We start from the raw sequence: 23,132 nt of genomic DNA on the forward strand, positions 1-23,132 counted from the left end.
TTTTTTTAATGTTTATTCCTGGGACAGAGAGAGACAGCATGAGTGGGGGAGGGGCAGAGAGAGAAGGAGACACAGAATCTGAAACAGGCCTCAAGCTCTGAGCTGTCAGCACAGAGCCCGACGCGGGGCTTAAACCCACTAACTGAGATCATGACCTGAGCCGAAGTTGGACGCTTAACTGACGCCCCGTCCTTTGCCTCTTTTAATCCACAGCAGTGGTTCTCAACCAGGGGGGTGTCATTGGATTTTGTCCCATTGAGGACATTTGGAGGAGTGTGCAGACATTTTGGGAGGTCACAATTGAGGGGGCTGCCCCTGGCATCTAGTGAGAAGAAGCCAAGGGCACCGTAAATGGCCTGTGACACACAGGATGGCTCCCACAACAAAGGTCAGTAGTGCCAACGTTGAACAGCCCTGATCTAGAACACTCCCTCTTTTTTTCTTTAGTGACAGTGACCTTTCTGCAGAAATTGAGCAAAAGTCACATAACCTAGAATCCACCGTTTTTGAAGTTTACTGGCATTTCGTACATCCGCAGTGTGGTGCAGCCACCATTTCTCCCTGGTTTTGAACATCACATCCCCCAGAAAGCACCCCTACCCGTTAAGTTATCACCCCCAGGCTATGAATTTGCCTGTGACCTTCTGCGTCCAGCGTCTGTCACTGAGTGTCATGTCTTTGATGTTCATCCAGGCTGTTGGGCGCTGGGACATAGTTCTTTGTCACAGCTGGACGGCACTCTGTTGTGTGTGGGTACGACGCAGCTCTTTTACAATTTGCCCATTGATGGGCACCGGAGTTGCTTCCGCCTTTGGCGCTAAGGCTGTTACATTCATTCATGTGCCAGCTTCCTACATACCTAGCATTTCATTTCTCCAGGGTTAGAATTGCTGGGTCATGTCCTAATTTTATGTTTAACTTTCTGAGAAGTCATCAAACTGTTTTCCACAGCAGCCATACCATTTTACATCCCTACCAGCCATATATACAGGTTCTGATTTCTGTACATCCTTCCCGACACTTATTTCCTGATTTATAAAAATGTTTATTTATTTAGAGAGAGAGAGCAGGGGAGGGGCAGAGGGAGAGAGAACCCTAAGGAGGCTCCGTGCTGTCAGCACTGAGCCCGACATGGGGCTCCATCTCATGAACCGTGAGATCATGACCTGAGCCAAAATCAAGAGTTGGACGCCTGATCGTCCAGAGCCACCCAAGCATCCCCTCCTGGTTTTTGTATTATAGTCTCCCTACTGGGTTGAAGTAGTTCTTTGGTGTAGTTTTGACCTGCATTTCTCTAATGGCTTAAGATGTTAGCATCTTTTCATGTGCTTGTCCATTTGTATATCTTCTTCAGGGAAATGTCTATTCAGATTTTTTGCTTATTTTTAAAATTAGGTTGTTTGCCTTTTTATTGTTGAATTGTAAGAATTTTTTATATACTCTAGACTAACATGACTGTGATATCATGACCTGAGCCGAAACCGAGAGTTGGACACTTAATAGACTGAGCCACCCAGGTGCCCCACTTATATGTGGCATCTAAAGAAAAAACCGAACTTGTAGAAACAGACAGTAGAATGTTAGTTGCCAGGGCCTGGGGTGGTGGAGGAAATGGGGAGATGTTGGTCAGAGGGCACAAAACTTCCAGTTATAAGTTCAACAAATTCTGGGGCTCTAATGTACAATATGGTAACTGTAAATTATTAATTAACTTACAGTTGTCATATACTTGAAGAATCACATACTTGAAAGTTACTGCACACACACAAAATTGTCATCATGTGAAGTAATAGATGTGTTAACTAATCTTATTGTGGTAATCATTTTGCCCTGTGTCTGTGTATCAAATCCTTATGATGTACACCTTGAACTTACGCAGTGTTATGTGTCAGACACATCTCAGTAAAGCGGGGGGGGAGGGGCGGGTAATGATTGACTATAAATGTTTGAGTTTATTTCTTGACTCTCAGTTCTTTCCGTTGATCTATATCCCCATCTTTATGCTCTTACCACATTTGATTAATACAGCTTTATCATTAGTTCTGAATTAGGGAAGTGTGAGTCCTCCATCTTTATTCTTTCTTGTTTAAGATTGTTCTGGCTCTTTGGGGTCCTTTGTGTTCCCATGTTTCAGGAATTTATGGTCAGTTCACTTCTGTCAGAAAAGCAGTTGGGATTCTGACGAGGATTGCATTAAATCTCTAGATCACTCTGGGGAGCATTGCCATCCTAACAGTATGAATATTTACATCCATCAATATGGGCTATTTTTCCATTTATGTATATTTTCTTTAATTTCTTTGAACAGTGTTTTACTTTTTTTTTTTTAATGTTTATTTTATTTTTGAGAGAGATGAGGCGTGAATTAGGGAAGGGGTAGAGGGGAGACACAGAATCGGAAGCAGTTCCAGGCTCTGAGCTGTCAGGCTCTGAGCCATTGTCAGATGCTTAACCATCTGAGCCACCCAGGGGCTCCTGAGCAGTGTTTTATTTCTGAGAGAGAGAGAGGCAGCGTGAGCAGGGGACGGTCAGATAGAGAGGGAGATACAGAATCCGAAGCAGGCTCCAGGCTCTGAGCTGTCAGCACATGTGGGGCTCAAACCCACGAACCGTGAGATCATGACCTGAGCCGAAGTTGGACGCTTAGCTGCTTAACCCACTGAGCCACCCAGGTGCCCCACCTGAGCAGTGTTTAAATAGTTTTCACGGTACAAGTCTTTCACCTCTTTGATTAAATTTATTTCTGGGTATTTTATTCTTTGCTTTGCTTTTATAAATGGAGTTGTTTTCTTAGTTTCTTCTTTAGATTGTTCATTGCAGGCATATAGAAACGACTGATTTTGTGTTACCTGACAGCATTGGTGTATTAACTTTAGTAGTTCCTTGTGGATTCTTTGGTATCTTATCTATATAGATAGGATCATTGTCATTTGCTGATCCAAATAGTTTTACTTCTTTCTGTCTGATCTGGATACCTTTTATTTCTTTTTCTTGCCTGATTGCCCTGGCTAGCACCTCTAGTACAGTGTCAAATAACAGTGGTGAGGACGGGCATCCTTGTGTGTTCTGGATGTTATGGGAACGTTTTCAGTCTTTCATTAAGTATGATGTCAGCTTGGAGTTTTTCCACAGTTGCCCTTTATCAGGTTGAGGAAGTTTCCATCTGTTGCTAGTTTCTTGGGTCGTTTTATCATGAAACATTAACTTTTTAAACATTTTGTCTTCGTTTTAATATAGAAACTTGTGTGTGTGTGTTTTATTCTGACCAGTGCTGATCCCTAAAGAAAAGCCCCCAATCACAGTTGTTGGCGATGTGGGAGGAAGGATCGCCATCATTGTGGTATGTAGACCCTGTTATTATCCTTGACTGTTGTATTTTTGCCACTGTTATTCTGATGATTATTTGTTAATTATGTGGGGATAGCGGTAAGGCCAGGTACGTCTCATTTAAATTGGTACCTTGTGCTAAATGTTTACTTTGGTCCAAAAATTGAAAATTATTATCATTAGTTTATTAAGAAATTATACCTCCTTAGTCAACTAAGATATTGTGCAGCTGATGGTCATATCCTGGGAAACTGTTTTGTGATAAAAGCGTACAAGGTTGATTATTACTGTTTAAAGCACACATCCTCTTGCACTTCATAAAACCTTTGCACGAAAGGAGTACCTTTAGTGCCTGTAGAGTTAAAAGAGGAGTAAAATGAACACATGGGCATCNGCCGTTACAGTAGCCATGAGTGCGTGCGTCCCTAAACACCAGGTTTTCTTTTACTCTTAGTAACTTTCAAGTTTTCAAGTATATGATACAGTATTAATAATTTTCAATCACCATGGTGTACATTAGAGCCCCAGGGTTTGCTGAACTTATAACTGGAAGTTTGTGCCCTCTGAGCAACACCTCCCCGTTTCCTCCACCACCCCAGGCCCTGGCAACTAACATTGCGTTGTCTGTTTCTACGAGTTCGGCTTTTTCTTTAGATGCTTTTGGACACTTATCTGACTGAGCCACCCAGGCGCCTCAACCAGTAGCACTTTTAAAGTAATACGCATTGGCGTGCCTGGGTGACTCAGTCCATTGAGCATCTGACTTCAGCTCAGGTCATGATCTCATGGTTCGTGGGTTCGAGCCCGGCATTGGCTTGTGCTGACAGTTAAGAGCCTGAAGCCTGCTTCAGATTCTGTGTCCCCTTCTCTCCCCCACCCCAACTTCTGCTCTNTAAAGTAATATGTATGTTTTTTTCTTTGGTCATAGTATTAGTATGCATTCAAAATAATATATATAGCAAAGATTATATATGTGAATATATATACACACACACATACATGACTATTCATTCAACTCTAGACAATGCTTGATACCTCAGTGGGCTTCAAACAACTTTGGAGCCTGGGTGTGATGAGGAAAGACTCCATTCTCCATCTCCTGTGTCTCTCTCCTGTGCATCTCCTTTCTGCTCACTCAAATGTGTGGAGGTTTTTGTCTGCAGCACCAGCTGAGCATCTTACAATTTAACTCCATTCTGACACTGTCTGCCCAGAGCTAGGGTCCGACCCCTGGGGGTTTAGAGTCAGTCCCCCAAGACTGCTCCTGCCCTACCTCAGATGCCCTGCTTTACCCACAGCCTCATACAGTCTACCGGAGGCTCCCGTGACCCCTTCTCAAGTTGGGTTTATTTGCTAGAGCAGCTCACAGAAGTCCGGGAAACACATTTACCAGTTAATTAAAAGATATCGTAAAGGATACAGATGACGAGATCTGCATAGGGCGAGGTCTGGGAGGGTCCAGGGCACAAAATCTGCCATCCCCGTGGAGTTGGGGGTGCGTCACCCTCCCAGCATGTGGATGTGTTCGTCAGTCTGGAAGCTCTCCAAACCTCGTACTTTGGGGATTTTTAGGAGGCTCCCTCACGTAGGCATCATGTAGGCAATGTAGGCTGGTGCATCACCAGCTCCATTTCCAGCCCCTTCCCCTCCCTGGAGGATGGGTGGGGGAGCTGGAAACTCCCGAGTTCTCGTCATGGCTTGGTCTCCGTGGTGACCAGCCCCCATTCGGGAGCCCACTGAGACTCACCTCCTTAGAATAGAAGATGCTCCTAGTGTCCTTCCCACGTAGGGGTTTACAAGGGTTTTAGGGGCCCTGTGCCAGCAACTGGGGGTGGAGACCACTATGTCCTGTCATACTGGGAATCTGTGGTCCATAGATGGGAAACCGTTGGACTGCATGTTTTGTTAGAATGATAACTATTAGTGTTTCTCTCGTTATAAAAACACATGTAAAAAGCGTATTTGCCATATGCCCAGTGGAGAAAATTTGGAAACTAACAGGAAAAGGGGAGAGGGCTACCTCGAGTCAGAAGCCCTTCCTGACAGCTGTTATCCATTTCAGAATCCCAAAACCCTTCGGTGAACATTTCTGGAGACCCTCATTTCTGTGAGGGCACAGTCCTGGGCACACCAGGAGATGGCACCGAGAGGGAGACCCCAGGGGGCCTCGGGTGTGGCCGAGGGGCCACCTAGAGATGACAGGCACTGGGCAGAGGGGCCTCGCTGCGAAAGAGCAGCAAGGAATGTGGTGGGGTCACGGCACCTTGGATTTGTTGTGTGACCTTGCTGTCGGGGCATGTTAGACGCAGCAGCAGATTTAGTAGAGTAGAATTGGACCCTTTCTGTTTCCTGGCTGCGTAAGCCCGCCTTTGCACACATGTTCACGTGCCTTCCGCTCACTCTGTGATTGGACAGGACGACATCATCGACGATGTTGACAGCTTCCTCGCTGCGGCAGAGACCCTGAAGGAGAGAGGCGCCTATAAGATCTTTGTGATGGCGACTCACGGCTTGTTGTCCTCGGATGCTCCGCTGCTGATCGAAGAGTCTGCCATTGACGAGGTAACAGCTGCCATCGTGGGCGCCACTGCCCTGGTACTCGTGTGCCGCCCCCCCCACCCCCGTCCTGGTTATAGAGGGCTGGCAAAGGAGGAGTTCTTTTGTGGTTAAGAATGGATTGAAAATGTGGGTTATGTTTGCATTTTGTGAACTGTGAGCCTCTGCCTTTGGCCCCTGGTAATGGTTCAGAGTCTCTGACTCATAAATGGAGCACATGGTGCACAGCGCTGTGCCTGAGCTCCGCCACAGCCCGCAGGGTCTCCGTCGGCGCCGCTTTTAGAGAGCATCAGAAAGGGGCAGTAACTTCTTAAGGTCACATGGCTGGGAAGCTAAGCGTTTGCAGTCAGACCTTAACTGGCCTGATGCCCACACCCCGCCCTCTTGCTGGCACAGATGCCTGTGGGGTGAGATTGGGGGAGGCAGTGGGGCGCCTGGTGGCTCGGTCGGTCGTTAAGCGTCTGACTTCGGCTCAGGTCATGATCTCATGATTCGTGGGTTCCAGCCCCGCATCAGGCTCTGTGCTGACAGCCAGCTCAGAGCCTGGAGCCTGTTTCAGATTCTGTATCTCCCTTTCTCTCTGACTCTCCCCTGCACTGTCTCTCTGTCTCTCTCAGAAATAATTAAAACATCAAAAAAAATTTGTTTTAGAGACTGGGGGAGGCAGGCAGGTGGGGTGCATTCCCTCCAGGCTGAGGCCCAGCCACCCGGGGTTACTGGCCATGCTCTGTCCACCCCCCTGGGTCCACTGGCTTTCGTGCTTTGACTGCGCACATCACATTTTTATTATTTCTTCTGAAATGGAAGTGTTTGGCTGTGTGTATTCCTGGGTATTAACTCTTACATAAGTCAGAATTGTTAAGATTGGTGAAATCTTACACTGCATTTACTTTTCCAAGTCCCACGTTTCTACTCTTCAGCAGCAGATTTCCTTGAACTTGGCCCTGTGTTTATGGGTCCAAGGTGCCTTCGCACAGATGGAGGCCAGACTCACATGGCTCATGAGATCCAGCCTCCGTATCCGCTGGACAGACATACTAAGGGACCAGGAATGACGCTGCAGGCATTCAAGGCAGGAGCATCGATGCAGGATCCGCACGTTCAGACTGGGAAGACTGCGGGCGTGAGGCCGCTCGCACCGCTGTCCTGTGGCTCCCACGGGTGCCATGTGCGGGCGGGGCAAGCCGCGGGCCTTGGGGCAGCTGCCGGAGCCACGCCTGCCGGAGCCCCCTGGCCGGCGGAGGAGGCATAAAAGTAGCGGAGGCTGCCCGTTTCATGTGAATGGTGCAGAAAGTTCTGGGTTTTTTTTTTGTTTGTTTTGTTTTTTTTTAACTTGGGAACTGTTCAGTCACCTACAGGTTGTGATACTTACATTCTTCTTTGTGTTTCCACTTTTGCATCAGTTGCCAGGAGTATGAAGTACAAAATAATGAGTCACAAGAACTACAAGAGGCTAGGTTTTCCTGTCCCTGGTGCTGGCTCTGAGTAATTCCCGCTTGTCCGTTTCTATTTCAACAATCTCACTGTGTATGTGCGTCTTTATTATAGGCTGTCATGAGGCTTATTTCAGAAGCACGGAATGTGTATTATAAACTAAAAATTATTCCCATCTCCTGCTTTTAAAAAAAATTTTTTAAGGTTTATTTATTTTTAAGAGAGAGAGAGAGAGAGAGACAGAGCATGAACAGGGGAGAAGCAAAGAGAGGGAGACACAGAATCCAAAGCAGGCTCCAGGCTTTGAGCTGTCAACACAGAGCCTGATGTGGGGCTTGAACTCATGAACTGTTGAGATCATGACCTGAGCCAAAATCAGATGCCCAACCAACTGAAGCACCCAGATACCCCTCCCCTGTATTTTTTAAAATTAATTTATTTTAAAAAATTTTTTTAATGTTTTATTTATTTCTTTTTAAAATTTTTTTTTAATTTTTTTTTTAATGTTTTATTTATTTCTAGGAGAGAGAGAGGGAGAGAGACAGCGTGAGCAGGGGAGGGTCAGAGAGAGAGGGAGTCACAGCCTGAAACAGGCTGCAGGAGAGAGACAGCGTGAGCAGGGGAGGGTCAGAGAGAGAGGGAGTCACAGACTGAAACAGGCTCCAGGCTCTGAGCTGGCAGTCAGCACAGAGCCCAACGCGGGGCTCGAACCCACGAACCGCGAGATCATGACCTAAGTGAAAGTCGGACGCTTAACTGACTAAGCCACCCAGGCGCCCCAGTGTTTTATTTATTTCTGAGAGAGAGAGAGAAGCAGCGTGAACAGGGGAGGGTCAAAGAGAGAGGGAGACACAGAATCTGAAGCAGGCTCCAAGCTCTGAGCTAGCTGCCAGCACAGAGCCCGATGTGGGGCTCAAACCCGCAAACCGTGAGATCATGACCTGAGCTGAAGTCGGACGCTTAACCGACTGAGCCACCCAGGCACCCCTTCTGTCTTTTTGCCTGTAGCCATCTTAGTGGACGTAAGGTTATCAGATCTTGACCTAAGAACCACAAGTAGTGTTCACACTGACTGCAGACATCACCGAAGGGATGGCAGAGCCACTGTCCTGTCAAGTCGAACTACAGAGACTTGAGAATACATCAGATTTTCAGATCCAGCCAGGAAGCTGCCTGGTTTTATGATGCTGTTGGTTTTTCTCCTCTCGGTTTGCAGGTGGTGGTGACCAATACGATTCCACATGAAATCCAGAAACTCCAGTGCCCCAAAATTAAAACGGTGGATATCAGCATGATCCTTTCGGAAGCCATCCGTCGGATTCACAATGGGGAGTCCATGTCCTACCTTTTCAGAAACATAGGCTTAGATGACTGAACAGCCTTCCTTTCTTAAAACTCCCAAGGGCCAAACTGGAAGTGGAGCATACTGTGAGGGCTCACACCTGATTCACTGGGGCCGTTTGTGCTTTCTTCCTTTCTTTTTGTTAATTCCTCTGAAGATAGACCAACTTTTTATGTCGGGTTAGGTGTTCATGAGTTTTTGGGGCGATTTTTATAAAAGAAAAACTATATTCTCCTCCTAAATGAATTAACGACCTGGTTGTAGTTTAACTATTTCAAAAATAATGTGGGATATGATTTTTTAAGCTCACAGACAGCCTTTTTCCAAAGTTGCTAGAGCCCAAGTGCTTAAAAAAGTTAAATGAATTAAAACGGTCTACTGTGTGATATCTGCAGTTGAAAAGCCAAAAAGATAATACCATTCAATCCAGTAAATGACGTTTTTAGAAATGGTTTTATAGACAAGCAGATGTGAGTGAGTATTATGTGACCATTATTTATTTTCTGCAAAAAGGGAATAAAAACTTATGTCGTGTGTTGTTTTTTTAAAAACTTTGTGTATTGGCAAGTGTTTTATAACGAAAATAAAATGAAAGCTGAATATACGCGCCATGGATGTTGAAGCGTTCGCCCGCCAGCTCAGTCTTCTCTCCTGCGGCTTGACAGTGGCCTCTCGGGGATGTAATATTTCCTGTTCTGTTTGTCCAGGACCCGCGCGTTTCTGACGTGTAGTGGCTGTGGCAGGACAGGAACTCGAGTCCCGAGCTGTGAGCCACGGGGGCAGGTCAGCGAGTGGGCATGAGCCACCACCGCACCTCCACATGGCTTTGCTCTGCTCCCTGTTCGACAGCACGGCCACTCTCTGAACAGGAGTCACCTCTGCATGCCCCGGAAGAGGACGCGCCGGGGCGTGGTCACAGAGGGCAAATGATACGACCCTTGTTACTGTCGGGCGTCTGAGCACCGTCTGCCCTCCCGTTCCGAGTGCAGAATTCAGAGCCTGAACGTTAGAGCTTTGCCAGGCTCTGGGTGCCTGGGGTCCCACGGGCTTGGCCAGCACGTTCTCCCGCGGAGCTCATGGAATGGCAGTCCCTTCAGAGTCATGGAGGAGGAGATTAAGGTTTCCTCACAAAGAAAAGGATTGCTTTCTTTTTTCTTTTCCAAGTAAACTCCACACCCCTTTGTGGGGCTCAAACTCACAACCCCAAGATCATGCTCTACTGACTGAGCCGGCCAGGCACCCCAGAATTATTTTTCCTTCCCCAAAAAACTTAAACCTGTGCTTTCTGCCTATATTAGAACTTGGAATAAAATAGCAGTTGACTTGGCACAAAATTAAAGATGAGTCACTCACCGTTTGCCGTATCAGGGTTTGTTGCTGCTCCCAAGAGAGAAGTTTGACTTCCGGGGACTTGCTCTGGAGCAGGGTTCTGGAGGGTTCTGCTTCTAGAAGCTGTCCTGGGTGGGGCCTCCTGCTCATCTCTCTGTGCTCATTGCACCCGGCAGTGTCCAGACCCTTCCTGACGCCATGTCTCAGCCAGGCACCCCGTGACAGTTGTGCCCCTACTAGTGCATGAAAGGAATACATATTTTGCTAATTGCATAAGGTAATACACCTTGATGCTAGGGTCTAATCAAAGGAGAAGTCCGCATTGTTAACGTGGCACATTAACTCTTGCTTAGAACCGTGTGGCCTTAAAATCAGCTCCCTCCTCTACAGTTTGCAAGCATGGTTGTCTTTGCTTTACAAAACCCTTGAAAGTAACCAAGTTTTCCTTTCAGCTCAAAAAGAAAAAGCCAGCAGATGTCTACAGGATGGTGGCATGGGGAGCTCCAAAAGTCTCTTCCTCCGTGAAAGCAGAGGAGAAATTGGCAAAAACTGTCAGAATCAACTTTATTGGAACTCTAGAAGATAATCCAAAGTTTATGGCAACCCAGAAAATCGGCAGTCAAAACAACACAACCCCCCACACCCCCATCACCACCACCAAAACATGGCTGAATCATGCCTTACCCTGGTCCCATTCGTTACCCGCTTCCTGATAGCCTTGAAGATCATAGCCTGCACTCCTGGTACATGTTCCTGGTACCAGTGGGAGTAGAATACTGTTCTCAGATAACTATGGTTATTTGTTTGGACCTGTTTACTGGCTCCTTGAAGGATGGCTCAAAGGACGTACCTTCATTTTACCCAATTCAGAGCTCTTCGGAACAGAGGGACCGTTGTTGAGAAAGTTTGAAGGCAAATGTATTAGCCACTCCTGTCGGGGCAAACAGTGATGCCATTAAAAGCTTGGGAGGGAAGGCTGGAGAGTGAGATACATCAGGGGTTGGAGGGGGGAAAGGATTGAAAAAGCTGCCACATGTTCCTGGGCATATGAAGGGCACGGGATTGCACAGGGCTGAGCACCTGCTCAGAAGAGACCCAAGAAAGCCTTAAACTCTCACCTCTGGCTGACCTTCAGGCTCTGTGCAAGCACGAAGTGTGGGCTAAAACAGTTGTAGTCTGAGTGTTGAAGGCGTGTCCCAAGACAGCTGTCCATCTGCAGACTGGGTGATTTTCCTCCCTCCCTCCCTCCCCTCCCACCTTTCCTTCCCCTTCCGCTTCCCTCTCCCCTTCTGCCTCCCCTTACCTTGGTTTTCAGGCTTTTAAGGAAGTCTATAGTGACTCACCATTCGGCTGACTGAACAGAGATTTCAGTTGCCATACCCAACAAAGAACACAGACTTTACAAACATCAGTGGAGAAAAGCCACCAAACAGGCAACTACAAGCAGCAATAAACCCTGGGGGACGAGGAGAGTCCAATTCCAGACTTCCTCTGTGATAATATAAAAATGCCGAGTTATCTGCAAAAAAAAAAGTTCTGAGGCATGTAAACAAACAAGGTTGGGCCCATCCACAGGAAAAAAAAAATTAGTAGAAACCATCTTTGAAGAAGTATACACATATTTACTAAAGACTTAATTTTTTTATGTATTTATTTTGAGAGAAAGTGCGAGTGGGGGAGGGGCAGAGGGGAGAGAACGAGAATCCCAAGCAAGGATTCTGCCAATGCAGAGCCTGACACGGGGCTCAAACTCATGAGCCTGAGCCGAAGTCAGATGCTTAACTGACCCACCCAGCTGCCCTTTTACTAAAGACTTTAAATCAACGATTTTAAATATACTCAAAGAGCTAAAGGAAACCGTTAGAATGATGTGTCACCAAATAGAGGACATCAGTAAGAAATAATAAAGAAATGAACAGGATTTGGGGAAGATGGTAGAGTGGGAAGAACCAGGAATCTATCTCTCCACCTAGACAATCTCTGTGGCAGAATGGGTCTGATGGTTTTGAAACCCTGGAGTCTGTTGTAGATTTGCAACTTCCAGGGGGGAGTCTTGGATGGTCAATTGTGGTTAATTTTGGTCAAATTCAGCTCTTAGTACAGGTGCAGTTACCTCGCCCCCACCCCTGGCCTTGTGGCAGGCAGCTGTATCTGCATTCCTGGAGCCAGCTGCACGAGTTGGTGAGTATTAGGGTAGGGAAAAAGGACTCCATCCTTGAATAGTGGGGATCTGTGCTCTGATATCTGATTGCTGCTTCTGATCACCGAGGTACCAAGAGGCCGGCAGCCGTTGTGATTGCACTTCCTTCATTTGTTGCAAGCCCTCCCCCTCCAGCTGATGAGAATTTCAGGACATTTAAAAGCTGGTACACTTACTCCCCACCCCCATCCCTAATTTTCTCCTTTACCCCCTTTTGGGAGCCTTCAGAGGCAACTGAGCATTCAAAGACTAGAGCATTCAAAGGCAACTGCTTATACAGGGAAAATTAGAAAGTTACTGCACATGCCCAGAGGAAGTGTAGGGTCAGGATAGAACTGAAGAGACCCTAAGCTTATTCCTCAGGATAATCCTTGGCACAGAAATAGCCTACAAAACAACAAATATGGTGTTGATAATGATGATGACAATGATGATGATGATTTAATAATGCTGGTAAAGGGAAAGAAATTGATTTCCGGACTACCACATTATTAGATTCAAAAGTCCAGCTTTTAATTAAAAAAAAAAAAAGCATGCAAAGAAACAAAATAAGGTTCATTCCAAGGGGAAAAATCGACAGAAATGGTTTCTGAAAAAGATGGTAGATCTGCTAGACAGACTTTAAAACAACTGTCTTAAAGATGCTCAAAGAACTAAAGCAAAACAAAAAAAAAACAATGAGAGATGTGGAGAACATGAAAATTATGAACAAAATGGAGATATCAATCAACAGAAAAGCTAAAAAGAAACCAAAAGAAATTCTGAAAAGTACAATAACTAAAATGAAAAATTCACTAGAAGGATTCAAAGGCAGATTTGAGCAGGCAGAAGAAAGAATCAGCGAACTTGAAGATAAGACAATGGAACTAAGTCTGAGGAACTGAAAAATGATTGAAGACAAGGAAACAGAGCCTAAGGGACTTGTGTGACTCCATTAAGTGGATCAACAAACACATTGTGGGAGACTCTTCCAGAAGAAGAGAGGGAAAGGGGTAGAGAGAATAGTTGAATAAATAATGGCTGAAAACTTCAACATTGTATGAAAGACATGAATATAAACATCCAAGCTCCATGACCTTCAAGTAAGATGTCAAGGAGATTCACTCCAAGACATATTATGACCAAACTTTAAAAAGTCAAAGAATCTTGAAAGCAGCAAGAGAGAAGTGATGAGTCATATACAAGTACAGAGTTTCAGTTTCACAAAAGGAAAAGAGATAGGGAGATGGATGGTGGTGATAGTTGCAGAACATTATGAATGTATCGATGCCACTGTACTGTACACTTAAAAATGGGTAGGTATTAAATTTTATGTATATGTTAGGGGCACCTGAGTGGCTTAGTTGAGCATCCGACTTTGGTTCGGGTCATGATCTCATGGTTCGTGAGTTCAAGCCCTGCATCGGGCTCTATGATGACAGCTCAGAGCCTGGAACCTGCTTTGGATTCTGTGTCTCCCTCTCTTCGCTCCTCCCCCACTCATGCTCTGTCTCTGTCTCTCAAAAATGAATAATTTCATTTTTATGTATATTTTACCATAATAAAAAATGGAAGCAAAAAGAAGAAATATGAACACAGCTTAGGAGACCAGTAGAATACTATCAAGTTTACAAACATACACATAATGGGAGTCCCAGAAAAAAGAGGAAAGGGGCAGAATATATATTTCAGTAAATACTTGCTGAAAACTCACCCAGCTTGATGAAAGACATGAATCTACGCATTCAAGAAGTTGAACAAACTCCAGATAGAATAAACACAAAGAGATCCACAATGAGACACATGATAATCAATCTGTCCAAAGACAGAGACTCCTAAAGCAGCAAGAGAGAAGTAGTTTGTCACAGAGGACTCACTAAGATTAACAGTTGATTTCTCAGCAACCATCGAGCTTGCTGCAGGGCTCGAACTCATGAACTGCAAGATCATGACTTGAGCTGAAGTAAGATGCTTAACCAACTGGGCCACCCAGGTGTTGCCCCCCCCCCCCACCCCAACAATTCTTTTTTTTTTTTATTGTNTAAGTTGTCCAGTTTGTTGGCATATACTTTTTCATAGTATTCCCTGATAATTGCTCGTATTTCTGAGGGGTTGGTTGTAATCAGTCCTTTTTCCTTCATGATTTTGTGTATTTGAGTGCTGTCTCTTTTCTTTTTGAGAAGCCTGGCTAGATGTTTGTCAATTTTCTTTATTTGTTCAAAAAACCAACTCTTGGTTTCATTGATTTGTTCAACTGTTTCTTTGGTTTCTATATTGTTTATTTATGCCCTGATTTTTATTATTTCTCTTTTTCTACTGGNTGTCTGATATAAGTATAGCCACTCCAGCTTTTTTTTTTTTACTTCCAGTAGTATGATAGATATTGCTCCATCCCCTTACTTTCAATCTGAAGGTGTCCTCCAGTCCAAAATGAGTTTCTTGTAGACAGCAAATAGATGGATTTTGTTTTTTTTATTCATTCTGCTACCCTATGTCTTTTGATTGGGGCATTTAGTCCATTTACATTCAGTGTTATTATCGATATATATGAGTTTAGAGTCATTGTGTCATTTCTGGGATTCATGCTTGTGGTGGTGTCTCTAGCATCTTGCATTCCTTGCAACATTTCCCTCAGAGATTCCCCCTCAGGATTTCTTGTAGGGCTGGTTTAGTGGTGACAAATTCTTTCAATTTTTGTTTATTTGGAAAGACTTTTATCTCTCCTTCTATTCTGAATGACAGGCTTGCTGGATAGAGGCTTCTTGGTTGCATATTTTTTCTGTTCATCACATTCCTTTCTGGCCTGCCAAGTTTCAGTAGATAGGTCTGTCACCACTCTGATAGGTTTCCCTGCAAAACGATTCTTAAAAAATAAAGGAGAAATTAAAATATTGCCAGATAAACTAAAGTAGATGGGGTTTATTGCTGGTAAGTCCTGCCTACAAGATCTGCTAAAGGGAGTCCTTCAGGTTCTAATGACACTATAAAATAACTCAGGTCCACATGAAGACTAAAGATAACTACATAAGTAAATAAAGAAGTCAATATTGTGCTCATTTCAGCAGCACATATACTAAAAAGTCAATATTAATGTATTGCTAGTTTGTAACTATTCTATCTTTCTATCTGATTTAAAAGATAATTACAGGGGTGCCTGGGTGGCTCAGTCAGTTAAGCATCCGTCTTCGGCTCAGGTCGCGATCTCACAGTTCGTTGGTTCGAGCCCCGCGTCGGGCTCTGTGCTGACATCTTAGAGCCTGGATCCTGCTTCAGACTCTGTGTTCCCTCTCTCTCTGCCCCTCTCCTTCTCACACCCTCTCTCTCTCTTTTAAAAATAAATAAACATTAAAAAAAATTTTTAAAGCTCCTCAAAATTAAAAACAGAATTACCATATGACCCAGTCAATCCATGGCTGGATATTTACAAAAAGAAAATGAAGACACTAATTCAAAAAGATATATGCACCTCTATGCTTACTGTAGCATTATTTACAATAGCCATGATACGGAATAAACCCAAGTGTCCATCCATAGATGAATGGATAAAGAAGATACATATACATAAAGATGTATATACACATATACACACAGACCCATAATGGAATGTTAGTCATAAAAAAGAATGAAATCTTGCCATTTGCAACAACATGGTTGGATCTAGAGAGTATAACGAAATAGAGAAAAACAAATGCCCTATGATTTCACTCATATGTGGGATTTAAGAAACAAAACAAGAGAAACAAACAAAAAACCAGACTCTTAAATACAGAGAAGAAACTGGTAATTACCAGAGGGGAAGTGGGTGGAGGGATGGGTGGAATAGATGAAGGGGATTAAGAATACACTTATGATGAGCAGTGAGTAATGTAGAGAACGGTCATACTGTAAACCTAAACTGATATAGCACTGTATATTCATTATACTTAAATTTTTAAAATAAATAAAAATTGCTTGCAGGTGACAGTGCTAGCTGGGTAGTCTCACCCAATGCAGTATGGATCCAAGTGTTTTAGAACAACAAGAATTACAGCAGCCAACCCATGTTGTTGTCAGTTACATGAATAGATTCATAACGGATGCCACCCGCCAAGAGCCACAGTCCCCAAAGAAGGTTCAACGGAAGCTCTCGCTGACCTTGTTCCAGCTCAGTGTCTTGAAGGAATATGTCCACGCAGGGGAAGCCTCACTGCCCCCGCGACCCCACCCATCCTCTTCTCCTCTTCATCCTGCAGCTGCACTCCCAACAGGTGGAGAGTACCACCAGGAGGAGGCGGTACGAGTGGGGCAGCAATGAGTCCTGACCACAGAAGCTCCATCGTGATGCTCCGAAGCCATCCTCCGCTCCGTGTGTGAGAACGGAGGGGAAGAGAAGCCTTTCCCCTTCCTGGTTCCTGGATGTAAAAAGGTGAATGGCAGGAAGTACCACGCTAAGGATGCTTGCAGATTGGTGTCCGCAAACCATTCAAATGTCCTTATGGTAAGAGTTACAAGACGGCTCAGGGCTTGGGGCACCACACAATCAACTTTCATCCCGGGGCATTGGCTGAGATTATAGGGAAGATGTAGCAATAACATGCTGGTCATAACTGCCAATAAATCCTCTCCAGCTGTTGCTGATTTTGGAAACAGCCACCGTTTCTCAAAAGGGAAACGCTCAGCAGCCCTTTAAAGAATGAAACACGTGCTTTAAATTTTTTTCTGTAATTTGGGAAAGATGTATCTTTGTAGAGTTAATGATTGGTACATTTACCCATGTAATCATCATACTCATTTTCCTTACTTTGATATAAGGTGCTAAGCAGAAAAAGCTCTAGGTTCTTCAGCACATCTACCCCAAAACAAAATAAAATTGGATCCTATGTTTTCTTCTAGGAGGTCTTAATGGTTTCAGGTCTTATATTTAAGTCTACTCCATTTTGAGTTAATTTTTATTTTTTTGTTTTCTTGTTTGTTTTTTAATTTTTTTTTTTTAGTTTATTTATTTACTTAGAGAGCAAGCTGGAGAGGGGCAGAGAGAGGGAGAGAGAACAAATCCCAAACAGGCTCTGCACTGGCAGTGCGGGGCTCGAACTCATGAACCGTGACGCCATGACCTGAGCTGAAATCTAGAGGCAGACACTTCACCGACTGAGCTACCCAGGCGCCCCGATTTTGAGACCATTTTTGTGAGTGGTGAAAAATAGGGGTCTAATTCGTTCATGCGAATTTCCAACTTTACAGCCCCATTTATTGAAGACACGGTCTTTTCTCCACTATATATTCTTGGATAACCTGTCAAATATTAGTTGACCATATTTGCTTGGGTTTATTTCTGGGTTCTCAGTTCAGTTCCATTGAAGTGTTTGTCTGTTTTTAGGCCAATACCATACTGTTTTGCTTACTATAGCTTCATAGTATAGTTTGAAATCAGGAAGTGTGACACTTTCCATTTTATTCTTTCTTAGGATCATTGGCTATTTGGCCAAAAGGAGCCTTTTGTCCTTCTATATAAATTTTAGAATTGTTATTTCTACCTCTGTAAAAGAAAAAATACCATTGGAATCTTGATAGGGATGGCATGGTATCTAGAGATGGCTTTTGGTGATATTGGGATGTTAATAATATTAGTTCTTCTGAGGCACCTGGATGGTTCAGTCGCTTAAGTTTCTGACTCTTGACTTTGGCTCAGGTCATGATCTCAGGGTTCATGGGCCTGAGCTCTACATAGGGCTCTCTACTGTCAGCACTGAGCCCGATTCAGATCCTTTATCTCCCTCCCTCCCTGCCCCTCCCTGTTCAAGTGCATGCTCTCTCTCTCTCAAAAATAAACATTTAAAAGTAAAAAAAAAATTCTTCCAATCCCTAAATAGGGGTTACCTTTCTATTTATTTGTATCGTCTCTAATTTCTTTCATCAATGTCTTAATTTTCAGACAAGAGCTCTTTCACTTCCTTGGCTGAATTTGTTCCTAAGTATTTTATTGTTTTCAATGCTGCTGTGAATGGATCACTTTTAAAATTTCTTTTTCAGATACTTCATTGTTAACGTATAGAAATACTACTGATTTTTGTATGTTAATTTTGTATCCTGTAACTTCACTGAATTTGTTGATTACCTCTAACAGGTTTTTGATGGGGTCTTCAGTATTTTCTGTATATAAAATCACACCATCTGCAAATACAGACAATTTTACTTCTTCCTTTCCAATTCTGATAAATTTTATTTATTTATTTATTTATTTATTTATTTATTTATTTATTTATTTAATTTTCTGACTGCTTGGGCAAGGACTTCTAGTGCTATGTTGAATAAGATTGGTGAGAGTGGGCACCCTTGTCCTGGAGGCAAAGCTTTCAAACTTTCATCCTTGAATATGATGTCAGCTGTGGGCTTATCAATACATAGTCTTTATTATGTTGAGAAAGTTCCTTCTATCTCTAATTTGTTAAGAGTTTTTACCATGAATGGACATTGAATTTTGTAAATCCTTTCTCCGCATCTATGGAGATGATCATAGGATTGTTTTTCTTTCCTTCTATTCCATTGGTTGATTTGCATTATATTGACCTTTCTTTGCACTCCATGCATAAATCCCACTTGATCATGTAAATGATCCTTTCACTGTGCTCCTAAGTTCTGTTTGCTAGTATTTTATTCAGAATTTTTGCGTCTATATTCATCAAGAATACCGGTCTGTAGTTTTCTGTTCTGGTAGTGTCTTTTTATGGCTTTGGAATCCCAAATGAATTTGGGAGTGTTTCCTCCTCCTTTTTAAGAAGGGTTTGAGAAGGACTGGTGTTAATTCTTTAAATGTTTGGTAAAATTCAGCTGTAAAGCCATCAGGTCCTGGGTTTCTCTTCATTTGGAGATTTTTGATTATTGATAAAATCTCCTTACTAGTAATTGGTCTATTCAGACTTTCTATGTCTTCCTGATTCAGTTAACTGACTAAGTCACCCCGATGCCCTACAACATTTAAAACCTTTTAGGGTATGCAATTCAGTGGCCCTTTGGATAGCTTCAAGATGGGAACTGAGGAGACCAAGACATGATGAGAGGGTTAGAACGTTTAGCCTTGAGTTAATCAAGGCCAGTGATTTAATCTATTGTGCCTAGGTGAAGAAACCTACATAAAAACCCCTACATAATGAATAGAGTTCGGGGAGCTTACAAGTTGGTGAGCACACCCATGTCCTGGGACTGTTCCGGACCTCACTGTATGTACCTCTTCATCTGGCTGTTCATCTGTATCTTTTATAATAACCTTTATCATAAACTGGTAATTGTAAATGCTTCCCTGAGTTCTGTGAGGCATCTAGCAAATTATGACCTCTTTGAAGGGGATCATGGGACCCTCCAACATTTATAGATGGTCAATCAGAAGTATGGGAGGTCTAAGATTTACACCTGGCATCTGAGGTTGGGGGGCAGTTTTGTCAGACTGTTTACCCTGTGGGATCTGCAGTAACTTGGGTAGGTAGTGACAGTTGAATCAAACTGTAGGACACCCAGTTGGTATCCAGAGAGATGGAGTTGGTGGTATTGGAAAACAAGACATAGGGTCCTCCTCTTGGGATGGATGCAGCTTACAGGGTGTGATACGGATGACTCCTTGGCTAGGCTGACCCCGTCACTCCTGTCCTGGGTGAGTTGGGCCAGAAAAGTTTGATCTGAGTGTGGTCATGTTGGGTAGGACAGGATGGGAATATGGAATGTGATTGGGCTTAAGTGTGGAATTTCCCATCCTTCACTGCCACCCTCTTCCTGTCCCACCCATCTGCTCCTCGTGACCTCTTCTCCCCAGAACTTTTATCAGAAGGCAGGGCATTTTGTTCCCAGGTGGTTGGTTTATTTCCTTTCAGGATCCAGACTGAGGAGAGGGGAACAAATACCATTTTTCAACCACTTTACCTTTAGGAGGCTGGCTTGCTAAATCTGGACAGTATCCAGTTGGGCCCTTGTGACCCATATAAAGTGATCTTTTGATTCATGATCTGCTTCTTAGCAATGGCTTGGGAAGTCAGTACATCATCAGAGAGGCTAGTTGGCTGAAGGTGAGGGTAGGTGGGGAGGGGACAGCCTAACTCTGCCTGAATTTACTCTAAACAGGGACTTAATCGTTCTCCTCTGTCTAGTTTTGCATGTGATCTTTAAACAGTCTACCTCTGGTTACCAAGTAACAGGCGCTGTTGGGTTTTGCAGGTCAGTGTTTTCCCAGTGGCTGCCGCTCACTCATTAACACTTCTGGAAGAGCTGCATGTCCCGGTTAAACTCCAAAGGTTTTGCAAAGCCATGGGCCGTGTTGGAGACAGCCACTGGGCTGTGCATAATGATTTAATTAGTGAGCAAGCATCTAGGACCCTATAGCTTCCAGTGGAATCAGAGCCATCACTGCCACATGGGGAGCCTCTGGGGTCAGATACGGAGCCAAATCCCAGCTGTCCCTTATGTGGCTACCTAATGACGGCTCAGCCTCCTGGCCTCCATTCCTTGACTGTGATCTGATATCACCTAAGCTAAGCACGGTCCTCAGCTCCCTGCAGGCACTTGCTAGGTATCACATCCTTCCGTGGATGTCCTGAGGGGATCAGGGGGACTCGAACATATGGTCAGATGAGGGACTTGGGATTGCTGCAACTATGTCTAGGTGAAGAAAGCACAAAATTTGACAAAGGCCTTTATTGTCCAATACTGGGAACTTCTGGGGCTGGAACTGTCTGTCGTGGCTGGAAGTGAACCAGGTGAGACACCATTCCAAGTCCCTCTCAGGCCAATCATGGCCCGATGGCCACAGGACATGTTTGCCTGATGTCCCCAGAGGTGCAGCATCTGTCCCCAACCTGCCATGCTTCCTATACAAATTAAATATAGGTCAAGCCACACATCAGGTAAGTGAGCCCTTCCTGGGACTATTCTGGTTGCCTTTGGATGCATGAAACTTCCTTTATTTTTATTTATTTACTTATTTACTTATTATTATTATTTTTAATGTTTTATTTATTTCTGAGAGAGAGAGAGACAGCGTGAGCAGGGGAGGGTCAGAGAGAGAGGGAGACACAGAATCTGAAGCAGCCTCCAGGCTCTGAGCTGGCTGTCAGCACAGAGCCCGATGTGGGGCTCAAACCCACAAACCGTGAGATCATGACCTGAGCCGAAGCCGGACGCTTAACCGACTGAGCCACCCAGGCGCCCCTATTTATTATTATTTTTTAAGTAGGCTTCATGCCCAGCATGGGGATTGAACTCACAACCCTGAGGTTAAGAGTCGCATGCTCTACTGACTGAGCCAGCCAGGCCTCCCCTTTCTTTTTCCCAAACCTCCTCTGAGTAAAGGGGGCTCCCCTCCTCCAGGACCCTTCGAGCTCCCCTGTTCCCTTGGGGACGTGCTCCCCACTGTGGGGTGGAGGACACCGAGCTGCACTTTGAAGCCGTTCCCAAGCACAAGCACGCGGCCACATTGTGCGCTGGAGATGCCACCATCCTGCTCGGTTTAATGATCAATTTACCGCCTGCCGGGAAGCCCTTTGTGACCTGGTTCAGCCCTCAGTCAGCTCCTCTTGCCCCGAGCTGGCGCCTGCCGCGGGATGGAGGCCGACAGTGCCACCGGCGCCCCCCACGCTCCCCGGCCAGAGCTGAGTGTCACCGACATCATCGTCATCACCGTGTATTTCGCCCTGAATGTGGCCGTGGGCATATGGGTGAGAGGCCTGCGGAGGGCGGGCAGCCAGCGTGGGCGCTGGGGGTGGGAGCCGGCGTGGCGTGTCCCTGAGGCATCTGTATCGTGTCCCCTGGAGGCCCAAAGTCCGCCGGGGTCCTCCTCCCAGCCCTGGGGTAGCTTCGTCTGGGACCTGGACCAAGCCCCTTTCTCTTTGGGCACTGGCTTCTCAGCCTCCAAAGTGAGGAAGAGGAGGGCCTCTCTTTAACGGGCAGGCCTGGCAGGAAGTTCAGTGAGCTTTTGTGCGGATAAGCTGGGGGCCCAGCATAGCACATCCTCTCCTTGGCCTCTGTCTCCTCCATGTCAGATGGGCTCATGTCTGTCCAGAGGTGAGGAGAGGCACATGGGGCCTGGGGATCTTTACTTTACTTTTAAAAGTGCTGTGTCCCGGGCGCCGGGGCGGCTCCGTCGGTTAAGCGTCTGACTTCGGCTCAGGTCATGATCTCACACTTTGTGAGTTCGAGCCCCGCATCGGGCTCGCTGCTGTCATCACAGAGCCCTCTTTGGATCCCATGTCCCTCCCCTCTCTCTCTGCCCTCCCCTGCTTGTGCTCTCTCTCAAAAATAAAAATAAAACCTTAAAGAAAAAAAGCTCCATGTCCACCAGCCTAGCCTATTCCTAAGCCACTTTTTCTCACTTTTGATAGGAAAGAGAAGTGATTCAGGCCATCACAGACTCCAGTAGCAGTGAGGTCCCTGCTGCACGGGTGCTGTGCTCATCACCTGGCCCCCTTAGCCCCGCAAAGACCAGCCCCATTGACAGATGAACCCAGCGCTCTGGGGTCCAGGACTTACTCCATGAACCCCAGGTCCCTAAACCTAGGGGAGGGGTCCCTCCTGTGTACTCACAGTGCTGACCTTGGAGGCCTTCCCAGTGAGGACGTGAACACAAAAGCCAGCTGTGGGTTTGCAGAAGTCAGGCTCCTCCTCCTTGTCCCCAGAGGCGCCCCGGCCAGCATCCCTGAGCACTGACGCAGGGTGGTCTTCATCTACAGGGGGAGAATGAGTATCCCACCTTATGTTCCCTGGCCCCTGGTTTACGCTGAGAGCCAGAGGCAGGAGACTTGTCACTTCCCAGCTCTGGCATTCTAGAAGGTCGCTCAGCGTCCTGAGCCTCGGGGCCTTGATCTCTGAGGCAGACACCACCTACTTCATCCCGAGCCCCAAGTGCCTGGGTCAGCGGAGTTCTCCCAGCCGAGGAGCCCATGCGCGCATGGACCCTACTGCTGCCGTGGGTTCTAGAGTAGGAACGATGTGAGTGGTGCTGGTGGA

The 23,132-nt window shown here is 45.3% G+C and overlaps 1 protein-coding gene and 1 pseudogene across 3 annotated transcripts in view; both read left to right on the plus strand.

The window, feature by feature from the left end:
• The window catches only part of PRPSAP2 (phosphoribosyl pyrophosphate synthetase associated protein 2), a 41,157-nt gene extending 31,894 nt beyond the window's left edge, over positions 1-9,263 (plus strand). For all 3 annotated transcript variants that reach the window (XM_077746580.1, XM_077746581.1, XM_077746578.1), the window contains 3 exons: positions 3,270-3,340; positions 5,743-5,889; positions 8,534-9,263. In XM_077746580.1, coding sequence (XP_077602706.1) covers positions 3,270-3,340; positions 5,743-5,889; positions 8,534-8,692 — 377 coding nt within the window. In that variant the 3' untranslated portion in view covers positions 8,693-9,263. The remainder of the gene's footprint in view (positions 1-3,269; positions 3,341-5,742; positions 5,890-8,533) is intronic.
• Positions 9,264-16,161: 6,898 nt separating this feature from the next.
• On the plus strand, positions 16,162-16,733 carry LOC144217157 (juxtaposed with another zinc finger protein 1 pseudogene; annotated as a pseudogene).
• The last annotated feature ends 6,399 nt before the right edge of the window (positions 16,734-23,132 follow it).

This window comes from Crocuta crocuta, unplaced genomic scaffold (genome assembly GCF_008692635.1).
Source record: "Crocuta crocuta isolate KB4526 unplaced genomic scaffold, BGI_CrCroc_1.0 scaffold139, whole genome shotgun sequence".
Classification (NCBI taxonomy): Eukaryota; Metazoa; Chordata; class Mammalia; order Carnivora; family Hyaenidae; genus Crocuta; species Crocuta crocuta.